Below are 19,518 nucleotides of genomic sequence, written 5' to 3' on the forward strand. Positions count from 1 at the left end.
GTGACCTTCCTGAAAAGGCCACATTGACCAAATGCCCAAAGTTCTCAAAAGGGATCCCCATCTTCTGTCAGTCCCTGACCACATACACTGTGGGATTGCAGCCATCGTGCCAGTCCAGCCTGAGCTTCCTTAGAATGAGTCTGATGGAGCATTAGAAGAGACAGCCCCACAGGGAGAAGATCATGACCATTTTTCTTGCTGCCCCAAGTCTGGCATTTACTGTCTCTATAGGGAACCTAAACTCTGAAATGCCCAAGAAATCAGAACCAACAAATTCTCTGGACATTTGCAGAGAATTTCAGCATTGATGCCATCTAGTTTCTTTTCTACCAGGGCCTCCATCTGCCTCCTAAATAGTATCCTTCTCAAGTGCCATTGGCTTCTGCTTACAGCTAAGCAACTGATTTCATTGAATAGTATTCCATATTATAAGAAAGTTCTCACTTCTTCTGAACTGAAATATGCCCTCTAATGCCAGTTAGAATAAGCCTTCCTCCTCTTCTCCTAAATTCCTTCAAAAATTCAGATTGTCTCTCTTCTTTCCCATCCCCTCTTTTAAAAATAAATGACTCCTCTTTCCTTATGAGGAGCAAAGTTCCCTCCATCTCTTGGCAGCAATCCTATCTCCCAGAACATCTTTCAGGGTGTGCTTGGTACTCATGCGTCTCCCAGCCTACAGTCAGCCTCTCCCCAGATTTCTGCTTTTCTAAGCAGCCTCTTTCCCTTCTTCTGTCAATTTAGTGTCTCTGTTTCCCTCTTTGCATGCTTTTTATTTCCTTTCATTCCCTTTGCTTTTATCTCCTATACAAAGTTTCTGACACCCTCCCCCCATACACACACATACACCTTTTTTGTTACTGGGGATTGAACTCACAGGTGCTCAACCACTGGGCCACATCTTCAGCTCTTTTTATTCTTTATTTTGAGACAGATTCTCTCTAAGTTGCTCAGTTTTTATTATTTATTTTGAGACAGGGTCTCTAAGTTGCTTAGGGCCTTGCAGCTTAGCTAAGGCTAGCCTCGAACTCACAATTCTCCTGCTTCAGCCTCTCAAGTGGCTCTGATCTCCCATTTTTATCACAAAAGTCAGACAAAGGGGCTGGAGTTGTAGCTCAATGGTAGAGCACTTGCTTAGCATGTGTGAGGTACTGGGTTCGATTCTCAGCACCACATAGAAATAAATACAATAAAAGTCCATCAACAATAATGAAAAAATTAAAAAAAGAAGTCAAATGAAGAGAACACTTCATGATACTCCCACAAAATAAATTCCTGCTCAGCTACTGTCCCTTTGGTATTTGTCCAGTGTGACCAGTGGCTTTATATGGGGCCTTATCTCAGAACTCAGTATTCTTGGCTTTTTTCACTGTGTCTTGGAAACCAACACCTTGGAGTGTTGAGTTCTGGATTGATTATTTACTTATTTGTGTGATGTTGGGAAACTCATTAAACTGAGCCTAGATTACCATCTTTAAAATGGAGATAGTAATTTATATTCTTGAAAACCGTGGTAAGAAAGAAATGCAACAAAGGCATTGGCATGTAGTAGGTGCCTTGAATATTCTGACTTTTTTCTTCTTCCATCTCTTAGTTGGCTGGCTGTGTGACCTTGAGAGAATGAAGCCAGTGACTATTTAGAGAAAAATCATGACTCCCAGAACCTGGCACTGTGGGTTGAAGGCAATATGCTGTTTTGGGGTTTTGTTTTTTGATTTCTTCTGGCCATTGCCTGCTGCTGTTCTAATGCTCCTACCTCTCTGGGAGAGGCCAGAGGCTGATGTGTCTTGTTTCCTTTCTCTGACTTGTTCATACTCCAGATGGGGGGAGGATGGTTCATGCCTCCTTTGTGCTAATGCTACACATCACTCACGACTCACCGGCAACTGTCCAGCCACACATCCCCACCACGTAGCCAGGCCCCATGGTCCTGGTTCTTGTAGGCTGTGAAGTGCTTGATGATGGCTGGCTCCCGGGGCTTCAGCGGGTCAGCATCCTGGTGAGGGCTGTATCTGGAAATACCATGGGACAGACACGGGGTGTTGAGAGGATCTGCTGTACTGACTCCCTCCTGGGCTCTGTGAGCTCCTCTGTACTCATGGAGCCAGACAGCACTGAATAAACACTGATCAGCATTGCCCTGATCAGGGTGAACTTTCTGAGCCCATCACAGAGGCAAGCAGGCTTTTCTCCAGGGCCCAACTCCAAGCAGACACAAACATCACTTTTTTCATCCATCAGCACCACTAATAGTTGTCCCTTAAGTGAGATCAAATCACAGAGGAAAGTTCAGACATCCAGTGCCATCCAGGCATGCAGTGCAGCCCCTGTGGCCTGGAAGGACAGTCTGTAACACTCAGCTCTCCCATTAACTAGTGGGCAACTTTGAACTAGTGCCTTATTTTGGCATTTCTTAGCTACCAAATGTAGTGCTGAGCCCGGTGCATATTGGTGCCTCGTGTCCTGTGGGCATTGTCATGTTACTAGTGTTGCCCACTTTTGATGGAGACCAAACAACTTAGACCTTTTATAGGGTCCTGGTTTTGATAATGACCCTCAGGTTTTGGCAGCACCTTTTAAAAGTTGTCTCTGGCTTTCAGCTGAGCTCCAGGTTGACTTATAGGCATAATCTACATGTTTGTTTGTTTTAAATTTACAGTGATATTCTTCCCTTTTCTTTTTACTTTTTTTTTTTTATTCCAGCCCCAACTGCCATGCTCTGGCCATTCCTATTGACTTTCCAGGTATTGGCTTTGCTGAGGGATCTAGAAACTTCTAAGAATTTTCAATCTCCTTTTGGCTACTAGAGACTGACTCCTAATTCAGACTTCACCCTGCTCAGAGTTTTCACCATGGTGCCTTCAGCAGTTAGTTCAATGCCGAGCCCATAGAAAGTTCTCAACAGGACTGATGAGGAAGAGATGAAAAAGAGAAGGGACTTGGACTGAGGGGTCACTATGGAGGATGTGTCTTCCCAAGGGTCTGTTACCTGGCTGAGATGATAGATAGGAAGGGCCGCTTGTCCTTGGCAGAGGCCTCTGTGGTTTTGACTCCGTTGTCTATGATCATGCCAGCCTGGGGAGAGAGGACACATCAGCTGCTATTGCAGACCACAGGCATCTTGTCACATCCAGCCTATTACACCCTCCTGCATGTGCCAGTAAAACCATCATTTATGGAATAGAGGGTCTTCAGTGTACAGCAAAAAGAACCTGCCTTGTTCTGTGTGACTCAGACCAAATATGGGCGGGGGGGGGGGGGAAGTGTCCTGTTTAAGGTGTAGATGAAGAAACTGAGTTCTAAAAAGTATCTTTTCCAAGGCTCCATAGTCAAATCCTTACACAGAATCCACACTTCTTTCTATAGTTATTATCCTGGGCCCCAAATCAAGGACTTAAGGTATGCATTCTTGTGATGTGAGTCAGATGATATAGAATTAGACTCCTAGATCTATTCTCAGGAATTAGGACTTTAGAAAAATCAACCCACCCATCTACTGCTAAATATAGTAGAAAAGATTTATAGAAAAATCAACCCACCCATCTACTGCTAAATATACTGCTCTGAGAGTATATTTATTTATTTATTTCTGTACTAGGAATTGGATTCAGGGGTGCTCTACCACTGAGTTATATTCCCAGTCCTTTTTATTTTTTATTTTGAGATAGCATCTTTCTTAGTTTCCCAGGCTGGCCTCCAACTTACAATCCTCCTGATTACAGGCATGAGCCACTGTGCTTGGCTTACTCACCTCTTTAGTCTTTGTCATCTGCAAAATGAGTTAATAACAACTATTTCACAGCAAGGCTATGAGGACGATTAAGATATATAGGAAAAGATACTTGGAAGAAGACCCACACACTGTGGTATAGAGGCAAGGCTCACAAGTCATGAGCACCAATCAAGTTAATCCAGATGGAGGTCCTTTCCACTTATTTCCCACCTGCCTCAGAGGATGAGACTGGCTATCACCTGAAGTCCCACCCTCTATTTGCACCAGTGAGCCCTTGCCTATCCTCCCTTCTTCTTCCATCTCCTCTCCTTCTCAGCTTCCCTACACCTCCCAGGTACTATGTGGCCCATCTCCCCTGCTCACAGTGAAGCTTCTCAAGGGACCAGAGATTGACAGTTCCCCACAAGAAGCCAACTCATTCTCCACTTTGTTCCCCTGCTCCACCATTATGGCCTCAGCACATGCCTCTGTATGGGTACAACGCTGATGCCCATGATAGCCTCAGAAATGCCCCACTGGAGACCCTGGGCAAATTCACCTCTGTCAAGGTAGTGCTGTTCTCCTCCATATCTCTACCTGTGGCCCCACAGAACTATCTTTCACCTTAGTCTCTGAGACATGCCACTGCCAGGGGTCTCCCCCAGGTGTAAGCACAAGGCTGCTCTGAGAGTATATTGCCTTTTTGTTCTTCTCCTGATTAAACCTTTAATTTATATATACTTTTTTTTTTGGACCCAGGATGTATTCATTCCTCCCTAGGAGCTTCGGTTTCCTCCTCTGTACCATTAGGAATTAGACCAGGACACCAGTTTAAGAATGTGCTGCCCCAGCATCCTTGAGACCACCTCTGCCCAAAGAGCAGTACCTCTGATCTCAGCCTCCCCCAAGCTCCATTGCTGTGTTCCATTCTCAGGTCTGAACTGCTATCCTACTTGGAGGTCAGCAGATGCAATATCCTAGTCATCTAGCCCCCCAACCTTTGCTTGATGCTTAAGAAATATTGAGAAGTGAATGAAGATATGGAGGAATATCTCGTTTCCTATATGCCTACTTAACTCTGTGTAGATCAAACAACGCATTCCCCGAGCAACAGAACAAGAAGGGAATAGGTGAGGATGCTGATGCCACTTTTGGAATCATGTTGATTTTCCTTAGCTTATGGGTCAAGACTAACTTTTCATAGTAAATACCAGCAATCCCTGCAAATGAATCACAAAATCAAATTCAGGTGCTCAGCCTAGGGGCTGCCCGGAGAAGCTGCCCTCCCCTCAGCCAGAGTGAAGCTGCATCTTGCTCCTTTCGGCTAGGCCCAGAGGTTGTTGATGTCAATGGAGGATCCACCATAGACTGTGGGATGTAGCAAGAGAACTTGGTGTGAAGCTGAGACCAGAGGTCTGCTCTGGGGACAGAGGTGGTCTCAAGGATGCTGATAAGCATATTGATAAGCCGATGATCTGATCTAATTTTAATGGTACAGATGAGGAAACTGAAGCTCCTAGAAGGGAACGGCTATGCCTTAGGCCAAAAAATAAAAAATTTTTTTAAGGCTCCCACCATAGGAAACTCTTATAAAGAATGGTCAGTGGCTAGCAGGCTTGGGAAACTGCTGTTTTCTTCCAGATTGGTGCTAAGAGTGCAGTTGTTTCAGCTCTAATCATCTGCAGACCCAGGAAGAGGACAGATACGCAGGCCAGGGAGGTGCTGTCTGGAAAGACTTACCCGGTAGTTGGAATGTGCTCGATTGTTATGGAATTTTCCCAGTGGAATGTGTTCTGAATAACCTGGGGAGTACATTCCCACAGAGGGGCCTGTCGGTACATGGTGAAAAATGAACCAAAATCCAGTTTCCTGTTGAGACAGAGCACAAGAAAGTCACATAGTTCAGCGCCAATAGGCAGCTGCTCAGGATGACCAAGTGGCCCCCACTGGGGTGGGTGTAATACTACGACCCCTTCTCCACTTGCCAACCAAGCAACTCCATGTGGTCCAGTGTTTGAAGGGAAACAGCAAAATATTGAGGTAAGAGTAGCTTGTGGGGTCCACCCTGAATTAAAACTCTAACATTTACTCTATCTCTGAATTGCTGGGTTTCAGAGATACTACGCAGGTTAAACTCCTCTTCCTGATGCACCAGGAAGTATTCTCAGCTTTTCCCTTCATTCTGCAAATATGCAAACTCCAGAGAGCACCAGTTGGGCCAGGGTCACAGGTATAGTAAGTCTGTATAGACAGAACACTGTGCTCACATCTAGCACACTATGCCCAGTTGTGTGTGCCCCTGGACACCTAGTTCTCTCTGCCTTAGTTTCCTCCTCAATCAGATGGGAATAATAATCATATCTAGGCCACAGTGTGGATGCAAGAATCAGATTTCATTAATTTACAACAGTAACATGCCAGGCACCCTTCTAAGAAAAAATAATTAAATTCTAAGAACAAGTTATTATATATAAAGTGCTTAGTACTCATTATCTATGGTTACCAGGATTATGAAGTGACAGAGCTGTCATTTAAAACCAAGTCAAAGGATTCTCTGCCACCCACTGGCTAATTTTCTTCTTCACTCTAGCTAAGCCTGTCTGCACTAACAATTGGAGTTGGAACTCAAGAGCTCCATATTTCAGGGGCAGCCTCTGCCATCTCCATCTTACTTTCTGCCAAATGAAAGGGATTTCAGCTCACCTCTGATCCTGCAGCAGCACAGTTTATGAGGTTGTTGTTGGGGTTGGCCATCCAGAAGGTGGACACAGCACTGCAGAGAGGGGACAGAAATTGAATGGCATCACATAAAGGCCTGCTAACATTAATTCTGCTGCACCATGGACCCATACAGGAAACTCGAATATTAGTTTGAAGAGATTTAATAAATCATTTATTTGTCCATTTGAAACATTTTTTTTTCTTTTAATTAAAGGGCCGCCTGTTTAAGAATATAAAATGTTCAGAAATTGAAAAGGGGCATGGTGCAGCAAGGTGTGGTGGTACATAACTATAATTCCATTGACTCAGGAAGCAGAGGCAAGAGGATGGTAAGTTTGAGCCCCAGTGTGGAAAACTTATCAAGTCTCTGTATCAAAATAAAAAATAAAAAAGGCTGGGGATGCAACTCAAGTAGTAGAGTGCCCCTGGGTTCAATCCCCAGTACTGAAAAGAAAAAAAAAAAAGCCTCTTTAAGGTAAAAGTAGTTTGTGGTGAAGTCTAACATTAGATCTGTGAGAAGAACCCAGGAAAGAAGCCATTTTTACAGGACAGGCCCTGGGCTTGGAAGGGTGGCTGCACAGGAAGGTCTATCTCTAACTCTTGTCTACCATGACTGGAAAAGGATCAGTGAGGCTGGGATCAATGTGTACCACTGTGGGAGTCAAGATGGAAACCCTTCCTTTCCACAAAGAAAGCTGTATGGCATCAAGTAAAGTGCATGGGTGAGAACAGTGGTTCTCTTTGGACAAAACTGCATGAGGCAAGCTGAGCAGAAAGAAAGAAGGGAGAAGACACATTCCTCCCTCCCCTCCAGATTCTCAGTAGAAGTCAATTAAGGTCTGCTCAGAAGCACTGAGGTGGGGAAATCAAGTGCTGAGCAGAAAGTGGAGGGAGCAGGGTGGCACAGGCCCCAGTGTGGCAGGAGCAAGGGAGGCACTCACTTGCAGTCCTGCCTGGGTTTGGGGATGTACCCTGGGTAGGAGTCCTCCGTGATTGTCTTGCACATCTTGCTGTCACGGTCAGAGGGAAGGAGGGTTCCAGACTTGACGAGGAGGCCAAGGCAGTGGTCAAAAGTGTTGCGTTCCTCTGGCCCATCTTCCGTGAAGAAGCAGTGGCCCAACGAATTATAGCCCACAACATCCTTGATCTGTAGGGGTTGAGGTGTGTGGAAGGGTCACTCAGCATCCAATTCTCATCTGCTCATGGATTTATTCAACAAAGAGTAAATATTATCAGCCATATACAGACCCCTATTGGGTGTTTGGAGGTGAATCTGATGCAAGTCCAAAGTCAGGAGAGGGAGGGGCAGAGGAATGAATAGTTTCCTCCAGCTCAGGTGTTAGAGGTGAGGCTCCATGAAATACAAAAGGGGAAAAAAATGTCAGAAGTGAGAAGGTGGGTCAAAAGGAGATCAGTCCTTGGAGCCTAGTCAGATGGGGATATGCTGAGGACACAGCTTAGTATGGAGGGATGCACAGAGGAGACCTCACTGAGTAGGGGGTGGGGAGGGGGCTTCCTCAGGGAGGCAGCAATGGAGCTGTACCAGGCTGACTATTTATGAAGATCAAAGTTGATGCTTTCCACTGTGCCTGCACCCATGAACCCAAGCCAAGTTTTTAGCCCATGATACACCTTAAGCTACGTCTGCAACTCCTGGGGTGAGAACCAGAAAGCATTGCTAACTCCAGCACTTCAGTTGCCTTCTTGGAATCACAGCTGAGGGCCAAGCAGAAGGAGCATTTGAATAGATGTGAGAGACCAGGCATGTGATCTTCACAGTATATCCAACAGCACAGGGATCTTAGACAAGTCTCCTGTCCCGTGTTCAATTACTTATCCCTCCACAAAATTTAGGGCTTGAACTTCATGATCTATGAGTCTCCTTTGGGATCAGAATCCCTGGACCCAGAAGGGTTTCTCAGAACTGAAAAGTTCTTAGAGGGCGCCTGGCCTGATCCCTAGTTCCCTGTCTAGTGCAGGACTCTGGTCTCAGCACTCCTAAGGAATGGGTATCTGCTTCTGCTCAAACACTCCAGAGATGGGATGCTTGCTGCCTCACATGGTAGAGGGACAAAGGTAGATAACATCTCACTTATCTTGATTGAAATCTTCCAACCTTATCCCCAGCCCTGGGTGCTGAGTGCGCTAGGGATTCATCCAATGAGGAAATCCCTACTTTCCTATGACCTTGATTCAACCCACACCTGTGAACTCTACGACTATGCCAGGCACTGGAAAAGTCAAACACAGTCCAGAGACCACTTCACTCAGCACATCCCAAGGGGCTGTTCTGCATATTGCAGTATGAGTAGCATCTCTGACCTCTACCCACCAGATGCCAATAGAGTCCCCTCAGTTGTGTCAATCAACAGTGTCTGGAAAAACCAAAACTGACTGCCAAATATTCCATTGGATGGGAGGAGGAGGGTGACAACATTGTCCCTTACTAAGAAGCATGGATCTAGGGTAAACACCCTAATTCCTCCTGAAGTCTTTCACAAGTCAGTTGCCTCTTTTCTAACTCCCAGCAGCCATTCTTTGAAGGCTGCCAAGCCAAACCTCTTCATGTCTGAGCACTGCACTGGCCTGCTATACCTTTTTATCTTGCTGTAATTTTATACAAACCTGCAAATAGATTTTTTTTTAAAAGACATGAAGAAAATGAGGCCCAGAGAAGTTAAGTGATTTATGCAGGGTCACATCACCCATGGGTGCAAAGCCACAGCTGAAAGCTTGGTTTTGAATTATGTCCATTCACTCCATAAGAAAGGATCCAAACACACAAGCCACCTTGTTCCAGGCAAATTCCCCATTCTTTTAAATAAGCATCCCTCCCTTAATCTTTGTTGATAGGCAAGGGTGTGATCTTGAATCCTATTCATTCCTTCAATAAGCATTTCAGTCAATTTCAGTGTCATCCATTGGGATTGCTTCCTTTTCTCCTAGTAAGCAATAAAAGTGTTATAAATAGCATGGAGAAAGAAGCTTGGGAGAAAAAGCAAGGAAACACGGGTTGTTCCTGTTGGCAGGGACATCTGAGGTCAAGTTCAATGCCTTCACTTCTTGGAGGAAGACACTAATGCTCAGAGAAGGGACATGGGGTATCTCAGGGAACTCAAAGTCCTCACAGTAGAGCAATGCTCAGACCCAGACCTTCCACCTCCTACCCCCTGCTCTTTTTAAATCCTACCTATCCTTGTGCCCTTACTATCTCTGTCCCATGTTGGGCAGTGCTTCTCTGAATGCAAGTGAATAATAAACTAGGTACAGACTTCTAACAAATACCCTGTGAAGGAATTCCCTCCAAGACCCTTGAGATGTGCTATGGAGAAGAAAAACCCTCACTGACTAGAGGGGGAAAAATCACTATTATTTATTGGGTGTCAAATGTTTTGCACATGCTGTCTCATGTAAACCTTCTCACAACTACTATTTTACAAATGACACATTTTAACAAGGGGGCCTAAGACACTTCTTTCATAAGGACAGAATTGGGACTTGATTCCCCATCTGTGATGGCATGACTTGTGTGCTAAGTGATAATCAACAGCGCCAGCAAGGAAAGCTTCTCAACATGGGCTCCATTTCCTTCTTCTCAGCTGGGAGCTGAAGATGCAAGTCTACTCAGCCTCTAACTTGCTGTGTGACTTGCCTGAGTGTTCCTTACGTGCTAGGGGGACTTCTAAAGTTCTTTTTGGTTCTAACATTCTAGAATCATTCCTTCTTAGAACATTTCCCAGAATCAAATATTTAAACTGTGACATAGTTTGAGATGACTGGTGATGAAAGAAAGAAGAGACTACAGAAATCGTAGTTGAACAAACACAGTCCCTGTGTGCACTAACCAGAAGTAATATATAACTCCCTGCCATTATCTTGTATTTTCCCTTTGTTCTTCTGAATGCTGAAGGCCAGAAGTCATAAAAGCAATTCCTAAAAGCTGTTTTAAGCCTTCAGCTGTTGTTAGGTGCTCTCTAGGCAGGAGATTGTGAAGGAGGAAATTCCCAAGCTCTGCCTGACAACTGAAACCACCATGAGGGATGGCTTCCATCTCTGTAGTGGGGCACTTGATTTTATCATCTGAATAAGGACACTGTTGAGAGACAGGGATGTGCTATGGGCAGGTGAGCTGGGCTGTTCTGCACAAGTCAGGACATAGAGTCACCCCAGTGGGAATGACTGCCATCAACTTGTATACTGTAAGAAAAAGAAACTGCTGATTAAAACAAATACAAAACCAGAAATTAATTCTACAGTTGGCTCTCTGCAGAATCCAAATCCATGGATACAATCAACTTCAGATCAAAACACTTTTTAAAAAACAACGGTGTCTTGTACTGAACATGTACAAATTTTTCCTCCTTGTCATTAGTCCCTAAACAATACAGAAAAATGGCTATTTACATGGTATTTGCATGGTATGAGGTATTATGAGTAATCTAGAGATGATTTAAGGTAAATGGGAGATTGCATGTAGATTACATGCAAATACTCTGCCACTTATCTAAGGCCCTTGATCTCGGACGGTTTGGTACCCATGGCGGGGTCCTGGATGCTGATGAAGGAGTATGTTTGATTCTGCCTTCTAGGGTGCTTATGATATAATTTATATTAATGAGTAACTTAAGAATAACTACAGTCATGATAAAAACTGTAATTTACAAGCTTCTGCCATTATCAAAAACATTTAGTTCTGAATTGCTGAAGAGAAGATTGCTTTGGAGTAGGGTGGTGGGTCATTTGTTTTGCAGTATCTTAATGAGTTTTAGAATATGCAAATAGATAGAATTTGAGAAAGGGAATGGATAAGCAAAACACTCTGCCTAATAAGGTAAAGAATGAGTGTCTAGGAGAGGTAGGGAGAGGGCAGGACCAGGAGGAGGCAGCAAGAGCTCTACAAGGGGGAGAAGGGAAGGTGGCAGCCTGAAGGAAAACATTGGCCTGAAGAGAGGCTGCAAAACAAAAAAGGGGACCCAGAGACTCAGGAGGCTGAGGCAGGAGAGATGTGCTATGGTCACAAGTTTAAGACCAGGCTGGGCAACTTAGCAAGAACTTGTCTTCAAAAAACAAATAAATAAAAAGGGCTGGGGATGTAGCTCAGTGAGCACACTTGGGTTCAATCCCCAGTACTGAGAGAGAGAGAGAGAGAGAGAGAGAGAGAGAGAGAGAGAACAAAAAAGAAAGAAAAGAGGTTCCTATTATTCTATTTCTGACTGTTGGTTCCTACACCAATTTGTAGTAGGTCCCTCCTCCCCCCACTCTATTATCCCAATCCACCAAGGACCTTTGTTTGGGGAAAATCAAGGGCAAACATCTAAGTTCCACATTTGAACTCAGGTGGGAAGGAGAGAAAAGAACAAATACATGACATGAGTGAGATGATGAAATCAAGAAACTAGAAAAGGGAGAAATCCAGGAAAAATGAAAGCCTCTCCCACAATCCTCAGAGTTTTGAGGTCATAGGCACGTGGGGCTCCAGCAGTCTTTAGTAGAATGGCAAAGGAAGGGTGTGTACCCGAAGATGTAGGGACTGACTGCTGTCCATGTGCACAGTATCACTTGGAACTGTTTAGGTAACAACCCGCAAGGCCACATGTGCAGCCTCTTGGGGACATCTTGGTTTCAAACAGCTGGCTGCTATTGGAAGCATATATGTCAAAGATATGTTTTGGGTAGTATACCAGGTGGCAAAGAAGGAAAGAATTTGTTTTCTTCTCCCATACACCCCTTCTTCTGCCTTAAAGAGAAAAGGAGGTGAAAATAAGCAGAACCCACACCAGAGTCTTTGCTGGCTTCTACAGAAGTCTTGGGATGGGTTCATAGTCTTCCAGGAAGGTATTAGGAAGGTGATTTCCCTGCACCCTGCTTAAGAACTCAGAATTATAGTAAGACACACTTCCACCCCCCAGTCATCCAGCCTGCAGCTAATGTGCATTCAGCAGGTTGTACCCGTATCGGCAGCATCTAGGAGCTTTGGCACTCATTGCTGCCTGTCAAAAAGGACACCACCAACCATGCCGTACCATGATAAGTACTTCCCAAACTCTGTTCTACAAAGTGCCAATTTCGTGAGATGCAAAAGTGGCGTGAAAAAAAGGGTTCTGTGACTAGGTGAGCTCAGGCATCCCTAGAATAATCAGTTAGGCATGTGTGTTTACTGAAAACACTTACTATGGTAGCATGGAACAGGAATTTCCAAAATGGGGGAGGAGCACATGCATGTGGTGTTTGGCAAGAGCATTTCACTCAAAGGACACTCTTTTTTGGTAGGGATACTAACTACCATCTCTGGGAACCAGTGATGGTCACACAGAGCAGTTAGATACAGAGCCACATAGTGAAGATATTGTTTAATATCATTGCTCAGTATGTCAAAAATCTAAAAACCTTTTGAAGTTGATTCTATTGTTATTTTCAGTTTACAGAAGAGGAAACCATCAGTCTCTGTGACCCTATGCTCTTCAAACTCAAGGTTCTACTGACACTTGCAATAGCATTGAAAACGAGTACAGATATTCATGAGGTGAGAGAAGGGGCAGTGGATTTGTTAAGCTCAGTGGTGACACTTTTTTTTTGGGGGGGGGTGCTCCAAAAAAAACTGGGGATTGAACTCAAGGCCTTGCACATGCTAGGCAAGTGCTCTACCACTGAGTTACATCTCTAGCCCTTTATTTTTATTTTGAGACAAAGTCTTGCTAAGTTGCTGAGGCTACCCTTAAATTTGTGATCCTTCTGCCTCAACCTTCCAAGTTGCTGGGATTAGAGGAATAAGCCACCATACCTGGCTCAATGGTAACCCCCTGGAGAGATACTGTTAAGCGCCATCACCAAGGCTCAGGGAAAGCAAAAGTTGAGAAGCCCACATTTTTGTTAATTAGCAGAAGAGTGAGAAACAGAATTGGCAGAAATGTCAATTTCTGACCACTCTTTGCAAAAGTTGGTGGTTAAGGAAAAGAAAAAACAAAGGTGGGCTGCCCAACGTGGGTACTGGATGAACAGAGCATGTTTAACAGGCAGAGAGGAGGAACCCACAAGTGAGGGGCTCCCAAGATCCCCTTGGGCATGAGTGTTAAGCACCTCTCAGATCTGCATAACTTGGAACCCCTTTTCTCTGTGTGTGTGTGTGTGTGTGTGTGATGCCAAGGATTGAACCCAGGGACACTTATATTCTCAGCCCTTTTTATTTTTTATTTTGAGTCAAGTTCTCCCTAAGTTGCCTCAAACTTGTAATCCTTCTGCTTCAGCATTCCCAGGTTCTGGGGTTATAGGTATGCACTACCGTGCTTGGCATGGAAACCCTCTTTCTGTGAGCCTGTGCCTATCCATTTTGGGATCCAGCCAGCCTCCAGAGCAGGGGAGATGTTAGGAAAAATGCTTCTGAGACGCTACTGAGTGGCCTCTGCATTCCAGATCTGAACTGTGTCCTTGTGTGTCTTTGGGTTCCTTCCATCCTGCCAGTTGAAAACATTTTCCCAGACATAGCAAGTCACTGGTAAATCCTTAAAGCCAAAACAAAGGAAAGAAATGCAAAATAGCAATGGACAGTATCCAGCTGCTGTGGCAGTATTCTGAGCGTGGAACTTCCTGCCCCCATAGGGAAGCATTTACAGACTGAGGTGCCAATCTGTAAAACCTCAGCTTTCATCCAGGGGTATGGCTGTGTTGCTTGTCTGGCTCAGAGAGTTAGAGGCCTGTACTTCATCTAGATTCTAAGCCATGATAATTTGGCTTCAGTTTGGAAAGGCTACAACAGGGCTATGACTCTAAATCCTACCTCATCAGCTTGACTGTCGAGCATGGCTGAGCTGAGTGAGGCTAGATCCCTGTGTGGCCACAAGGCCAATGCTGCAGCTGGTATATTGGCCATCTGGCATCTGGGTGACACTGAGAGTTGACAGATGCTCCCTCTGGTCTGACAGCCAGCACCTCTGGGAGTCAGGCACGAGGAAGGCCTTGGTATTTAAGGTGGCAAGAATCCAAGAAGCTCAAGAAGCTGTCCAAGGCTCTACTCCAGGAATCTACCTCTACTGTATGTGAGGCTTATGTATCTGGCTGGCCACCTTCACCTGCTGTCTCTGTCTTGCCTCAGGCATCTCTTGGTATCCTGGCCTAGATGCATTAACTCAGACTCCTGGAGAAAGGCCTGGGCTTGCTCTCCCTTGCATGTATCCCCTCTGAGATGTGCACCCTCAATGCTGCCCTGATGGGTGCCCCAAGGGCACAATGCCTTCAGCTCCACTCAGCACTCCTTGCCCTGTTCCCCCTGGTTTGCAGCTAAGACCCGGGCTCACTGCTCTGGGGAAAGTTTACTGTTATAACAGCCAAAAACATTTCACCTGCATTTTCTAACCAAACATCCCTGAGGAAGAGCCATGACATTCTTCATAGCACATCTGAGGAACTAAAGACCAGGTTGATTCAATAGGTCATCCAAGGCCAGCCAGGTGGGTGAGCATAGCAGAAGTCCACACCCAGGTGTGAGTGTATGCCTATGCCTGTGTGTGTGTGTGTGTGTGTGTGTGCGCGCGTGCTCGTGTATGTGTGTGATTGCTTTGAAAATCAGAATAGCTCCCACTCCAACAGACTCTGAATTGTAATTATAGGCTTCTGGCACTCTTACTATTTTTCTCTGTAGTGAAGTTAAATGTAGGCAATTTGGCCTGAAATTAAGGAGAAAACTTTTAACATAAGTTCTTAGCACAAGTAAAGTTCTGGAGGCTCAGGTGGGGCTTTTGAACCAAGGGGCACTTTACAACTAAGCTATTTCCCCAGCCCTTTTTGTTTTTGAGACAGGATCTCTCTACGTGGCTTAGGCTGTGCTCCAACCTGGATCCTCCTGCCTCAGTCTCCCAAGTCAGGGGGATTACAGGCGTGTACTACCATGCATGGCTGTTACCTTTCTTACCATATTCTATGTTGTTCTTTTCACCACCATATTCTGACCTTGATTGGCAACCTGAGTGAGAATGCTTGAGTGTGGTTTTTTTGTTTTGTTTGTTTTTCCTGCAAATTACAGGGGGAACAGGGAAGATCCTGTGACTCTCCCAGAGCTAGATGGGAGTCTAGCACTGGTCTCCACTCTGCCTGTGTCTTCTGTTCCATCAGTCCTGGAAACAAGATCCTCCCCATTTTACAGAAGAAGAAACAGGCATGGAGAGGTAAGACAACTGGTGCACAATCAGCTCATCCATGACAGAACATAGATTGGAACTCAGGGCATCTGGTTACAGAACCCAAGCTTATTGTTACTACCAAATTCCTGACATTCTGAATTTATTGTAAATCACGTTGTTGTCTCTCAGCATCAGCCAAAAACTTTTTTTTTCTCCTTCTTCCTTGAGCCAGAAAAAAAGTCCCACATTTTGTAACAGCTGTGGCAGCACAGCCCTGCTACCACCTACTGAGAGCATCTGGCCTGGTTTGGGACAAGCACTTCCAGTGAACTTGGCAGGCAGGGGTCTTGGGTCTTTCCTGTCGCACTTGCATTTCATAGATCCTCACCACAGTCCTAAATGTTTGATGTCATTTTACCACTTGACTGAGGAAGAAACTGAAGTTCAGGGAGGTTAAGTAAATTGCCCAAGGTTTCACAGCTGGAAAACTGTGAATCAAGCCCTGGAACCTGGGCCCTTGTAGACAGGGCTCAGCAAATCTTGTGGTCTCCTCTACACTCAGTGGGGGGTTTAAATCAGAGCATTGAGACCACAGAGACAACAGACATTCTTTTATAACAGAAGAGCACACTGAATAGAACCGAAAGTAGCTCTTCAGTGACATGCTGACAGCTCTCCTCATCTTCCCCTCACCACACGCCTCATGGTGAGAGTTATTTTGCTTGGTTTAAAGTAGGGGTCACAATCTCAATTGTCTACAGGGGCCAGCAGGCAGTGAGATGAGTGACAACAACCCAGGGAATAGGCAGTAGCAGGCCCAGTTGACACTGGAGAGTGTGCATGGGCTAGCCGGGCAGCTGCGACTGCTCCAACCCATGTTGTTCTACAGTAAAGAGGGACTGTTGCTGCTAACAGTCCTGTTTTTCAAGAGGAGCCAGAAATCCAGCTGTTCATGCAGAGTCTCAGCATTTAAAGGATGGAAACAAATTCAAGTGCTCTTTAGACACCGTTTGATTTTTATAGTATTGAAAATTAAACACAGGGGTGCTTTACCCCTGAGCTACAACCCAGCTCCCTTTTAATTCTTTCTTTCTTTCTTTCTTTCTTTTTTTTTTTTTTTTTTTTTTTTTTTTTGAGCCAGGTGAGGTGGTGCACACCTATAATCACAGAGGTTTGGGAGGTTGGGGCAGAAGGATCACAAGTTCAAAGCTAGCCTCAGCAACTTTACTAGGCCTTAAGCAACTTAGCCAGACCTTGCTCAAAAATAAAAAGGGCTGGGGATGTGGCTCAATGGTTAAATGCCCCTGGGTTCAATCCCCTGTTTTGAGATAGGGTCTTGGTAAATTGCCCAGGCTGAGCTTGAACTTTGCAATCCTCCTCCTTGGCCTCCTGAGTTTCTGGGATTACAGGTGTGTACCACCACACTCATTTTACACACTTTTTAAGTCAAATAAAACACATCTGGTCACTTGATTCAGCTTGCAGCATTCCTTTTTGTGACTTCCAGTTGTAAAGTTTATAGAGGATATAAGTAAAATTATTTAGGATAGTTTATATGAGTATAAAATTATCAATTTAGTGTAAAAATAATTAGCAAATGTTTTTTTCAACATCCTATTAGAAAAAAAAATCTGGCATCTGGATTTAGCCTGTGATAGGCTTGTAAAACTATTTCATTTAGAGTAGGGCCAGTTTAGTGCACAAATTATCTGTGAAAAATCAAGACAAGCTTCTGGCATATATGCCAGTTTCCTGGTGAAGGTCTTTCTCACAGCACTAGATCTGAAAGATTCTTGGTGAAACAGAAAGAAAGGAGCCCATGGCTGCTACCACCTCCAGTCAGCCCAGCAGATGCCACAGCCAAGATCTTGGCATAACACCCTGGTCTGCATTCATAGATCTGTCGTGCCACATGGCCACTAAACCATCCCTGGATTTCACTCTCCTTCCTGTCTGGTGAGTGACCTGCTAGTAACTGATAAAATCTGAGCTAAGGATGGTTCAACCTCTAGTGGACCAGGACTAAATGTCTAGATCCAAACATTCTTGCATGAGGTACTCACCAACAGGCCATTGGAGCCATGGACGGTGACACAGCGGGAGAAGGTGTGGTGAATGGAAAGATCCCTGATGTACGTGGGTGGGTCATAGCCTCCTTTTTCATCCACATCTCCAGCCAGGTGGAAGTGAATCGGATACTGACCCACCAGTTGCTGCCCCATGTGCTTTAGCTCCACGCCCTCCATGTGTGCTGCTTTAAACCCCAGTGCAAGCTGGAAGTGGAGAGGGAGAGGAAAGGGTGAGTCAGAAGAAGCCCTGAGGAGCTTCCAGACAATGCAAATGTGTCCCTAGAGTGCTTTGTCAATTCCCGCCTGGGTAAGTCAAAGATGTTCTGTGCATATTGGTTAGGATGCCTGCCTCTTCTTACAGAAAGGGAGACAAGAAAGGCATTACTAATGATTGAGAATGTTGCAAAACAATGCACTGCTTGGATTTGAGAAGCCCTAAGGAGTTGCGCAATACCTGGGACTGCTCTGCTCTGCCTTTCCTTCCCTGCCTCCTGAGCCACCAAATATTATGAAAAAGGGATAATCCTGGGATAACCTGGTGGAGCTGGCAGATAATATGCCCTACCAGTTTGGGGAATGAATATGGAGGACCATCAGGCGGGGTGGTAAGAGCCTCCCCATGCCCACCATTTGAGATCCTCTCCCAACAGAGGGTTGGGGATGTTGATTATGGAAACTTCATGGATCTCCCCCTTATTGGCATGTGAGGAGTAGTGGGAGCTCACATGCTCTCTTCACAGTATGCTCAGAGCCACTCAAGGGGAATCCCTTGACCACACAGATACCCAGAGTTCCAGAAGCTCATAGAGAAAGCACAGTCTGAAAGTGATTTCTCTCAGAAGTTGGGCTCAGCCAACTTCCAGGAAAGGAAGATAATTCTGACATGCCTACCATTTGTCCACAAAATAGGTGTCTACAGGAATCCCAACTCCAGTGGTGGATCCCTGGGGAAGCTGTGTTGAGAATGATCCTGAGGACTAGTTTGGGCTCAGTGGGCAAGAGTGCCCTGATCACTCAGAATCACTCTCAGTATTGGAAAAAGAGTTGCAGCAGCTTGAATAATAGACCTGCTATTTCTGCTGTGGTCTCACTAAAGAGTTTCCCACCCTGTCCCCAGAAAAGGACTGGAAATGCATAGAAGTAATGCTAAAAAGCACTATTAGCATTTAATGAATAGGAGCCAGTGATTCTAGAAATGCTGTAACATAGGCCTGCGTGACACTGAATTGTCTCATGTAAAATACAGGGTCCCTCCCTATTACCAACTCTAAGTTTCACTTCATTAGCCTCTTCAATTAGATACCAAAAATCTTATCCTTAAAGCACCTTCAAGAGAACCATCTTCACAAAACTCCAAGATAATACATGCTATCAACATTGGCATTGATGACCACAAGAAGAAATTTCCATATTTTGCACTATTTAATAGGCCCAGTAAAGGCATTTTGTATAGAGATGCAAAAGAAATTTCTCTTGATACTAGATCCTGAGCTCCAAGGAACAAGCATCACTTTTGTTTATTGCACAGTGAGAGCCCTGCAGCTCAGTAGGTCTGTCTGACCTTGGCTCTTTACCAGAAAATCTCAGCTATAATTGCTGCCACTTCTAGTTCCACTCCCCTGCTTGTTGTTTTGCCTGTGCTGTAATGGATCTATTGTAACCATGACTTTTTTTCAGGACATGGTCAGGTTAAATAACAAAGCTAGGAAGGCAGCAATGATGAGCAGGGAAAGCCGTGTTCCCTGTGGTCTCTAGGAGAGAACCATTCCCAAGGTGGCTCCAAAACCTGTCTGTTCTCCAGTACTGAAAGGTGCAACATCACAGCAGTGGAAAAGACATGAAATTTCTCCAACTCCCAGGAGCTGCACTTCCTTTGATTCTAATTCCTGTTTCTCCATCCCCTTCC

At 44.9% G+C, this 19,518-nt stretch overlaps 1 protein-coding gene and 1 long non-coding RNA gene across 2 annotated transcripts in view; one reads left to right on the forward strand and one right to left on the reverse strand.

Annotated features, from left to right (window-relative positions):
• Positions 1-15,582, forward strand: part of LOC308646744 — a 51,521-nt gene extending 35,939 nt beyond the window's left edge. Inside the window, exons 3-4 of the long non-coding RNA XR_014021468.1 lie at positions 12,849-12,953; positions 15,447-15,582. This is a non-coding gene — a long non-coding RNA (uncharacterized lncRNA). The remainder of the gene's footprint in view (positions 1-12,848; positions 12,954-15,446) is intronic.
• The window catches only part of CEMIP (cell migration inducing hyaluronidase 1), a 171,489-nt gene that overhangs the window by 26,941 nt on the left and 125,030 nt on the right, over positions 1-19,518 (reverse strand). The window contains exons 13-18 of the mRNA XM_081290099.1: positions 17,607-17,816; positions 7,372-7,577; positions 6,413-6,482; positions 5,450-5,578; positions 2,987-3,072; positions 1,878-2,009 (exon numbers count right to left, since the gene is read on the reverse strand). Coding sequence (XP_081146225.1) covers positions 1,878-2,009; positions 2,987-3,072; positions 5,450-5,578; positions 6,413-6,482; positions 7,372-7,577; positions 17,607-17,816 — 833 coding nt within the window. The remainder of the gene's footprint in view (positions 1-1,877; positions 2,010-2,986; positions 3,073-5,449; positions 5,579-6,412; positions 6,483-7,371; positions 7,578-17,606; positions 17,817-19,518) is intronic.

The sequence above is a fragment of the Spermophilus citellus genome, assembly GCF_964194105.1.
Source record: "Spermophilus citellus genome assembly, chromosome: 4".
In the NCBI taxonomy this organism is placed as follows: Eukaryota; Metazoa; Chordata; class Mammalia; order Rodentia; family Sciuridae; genus Spermophilus; species Spermophilus citellus.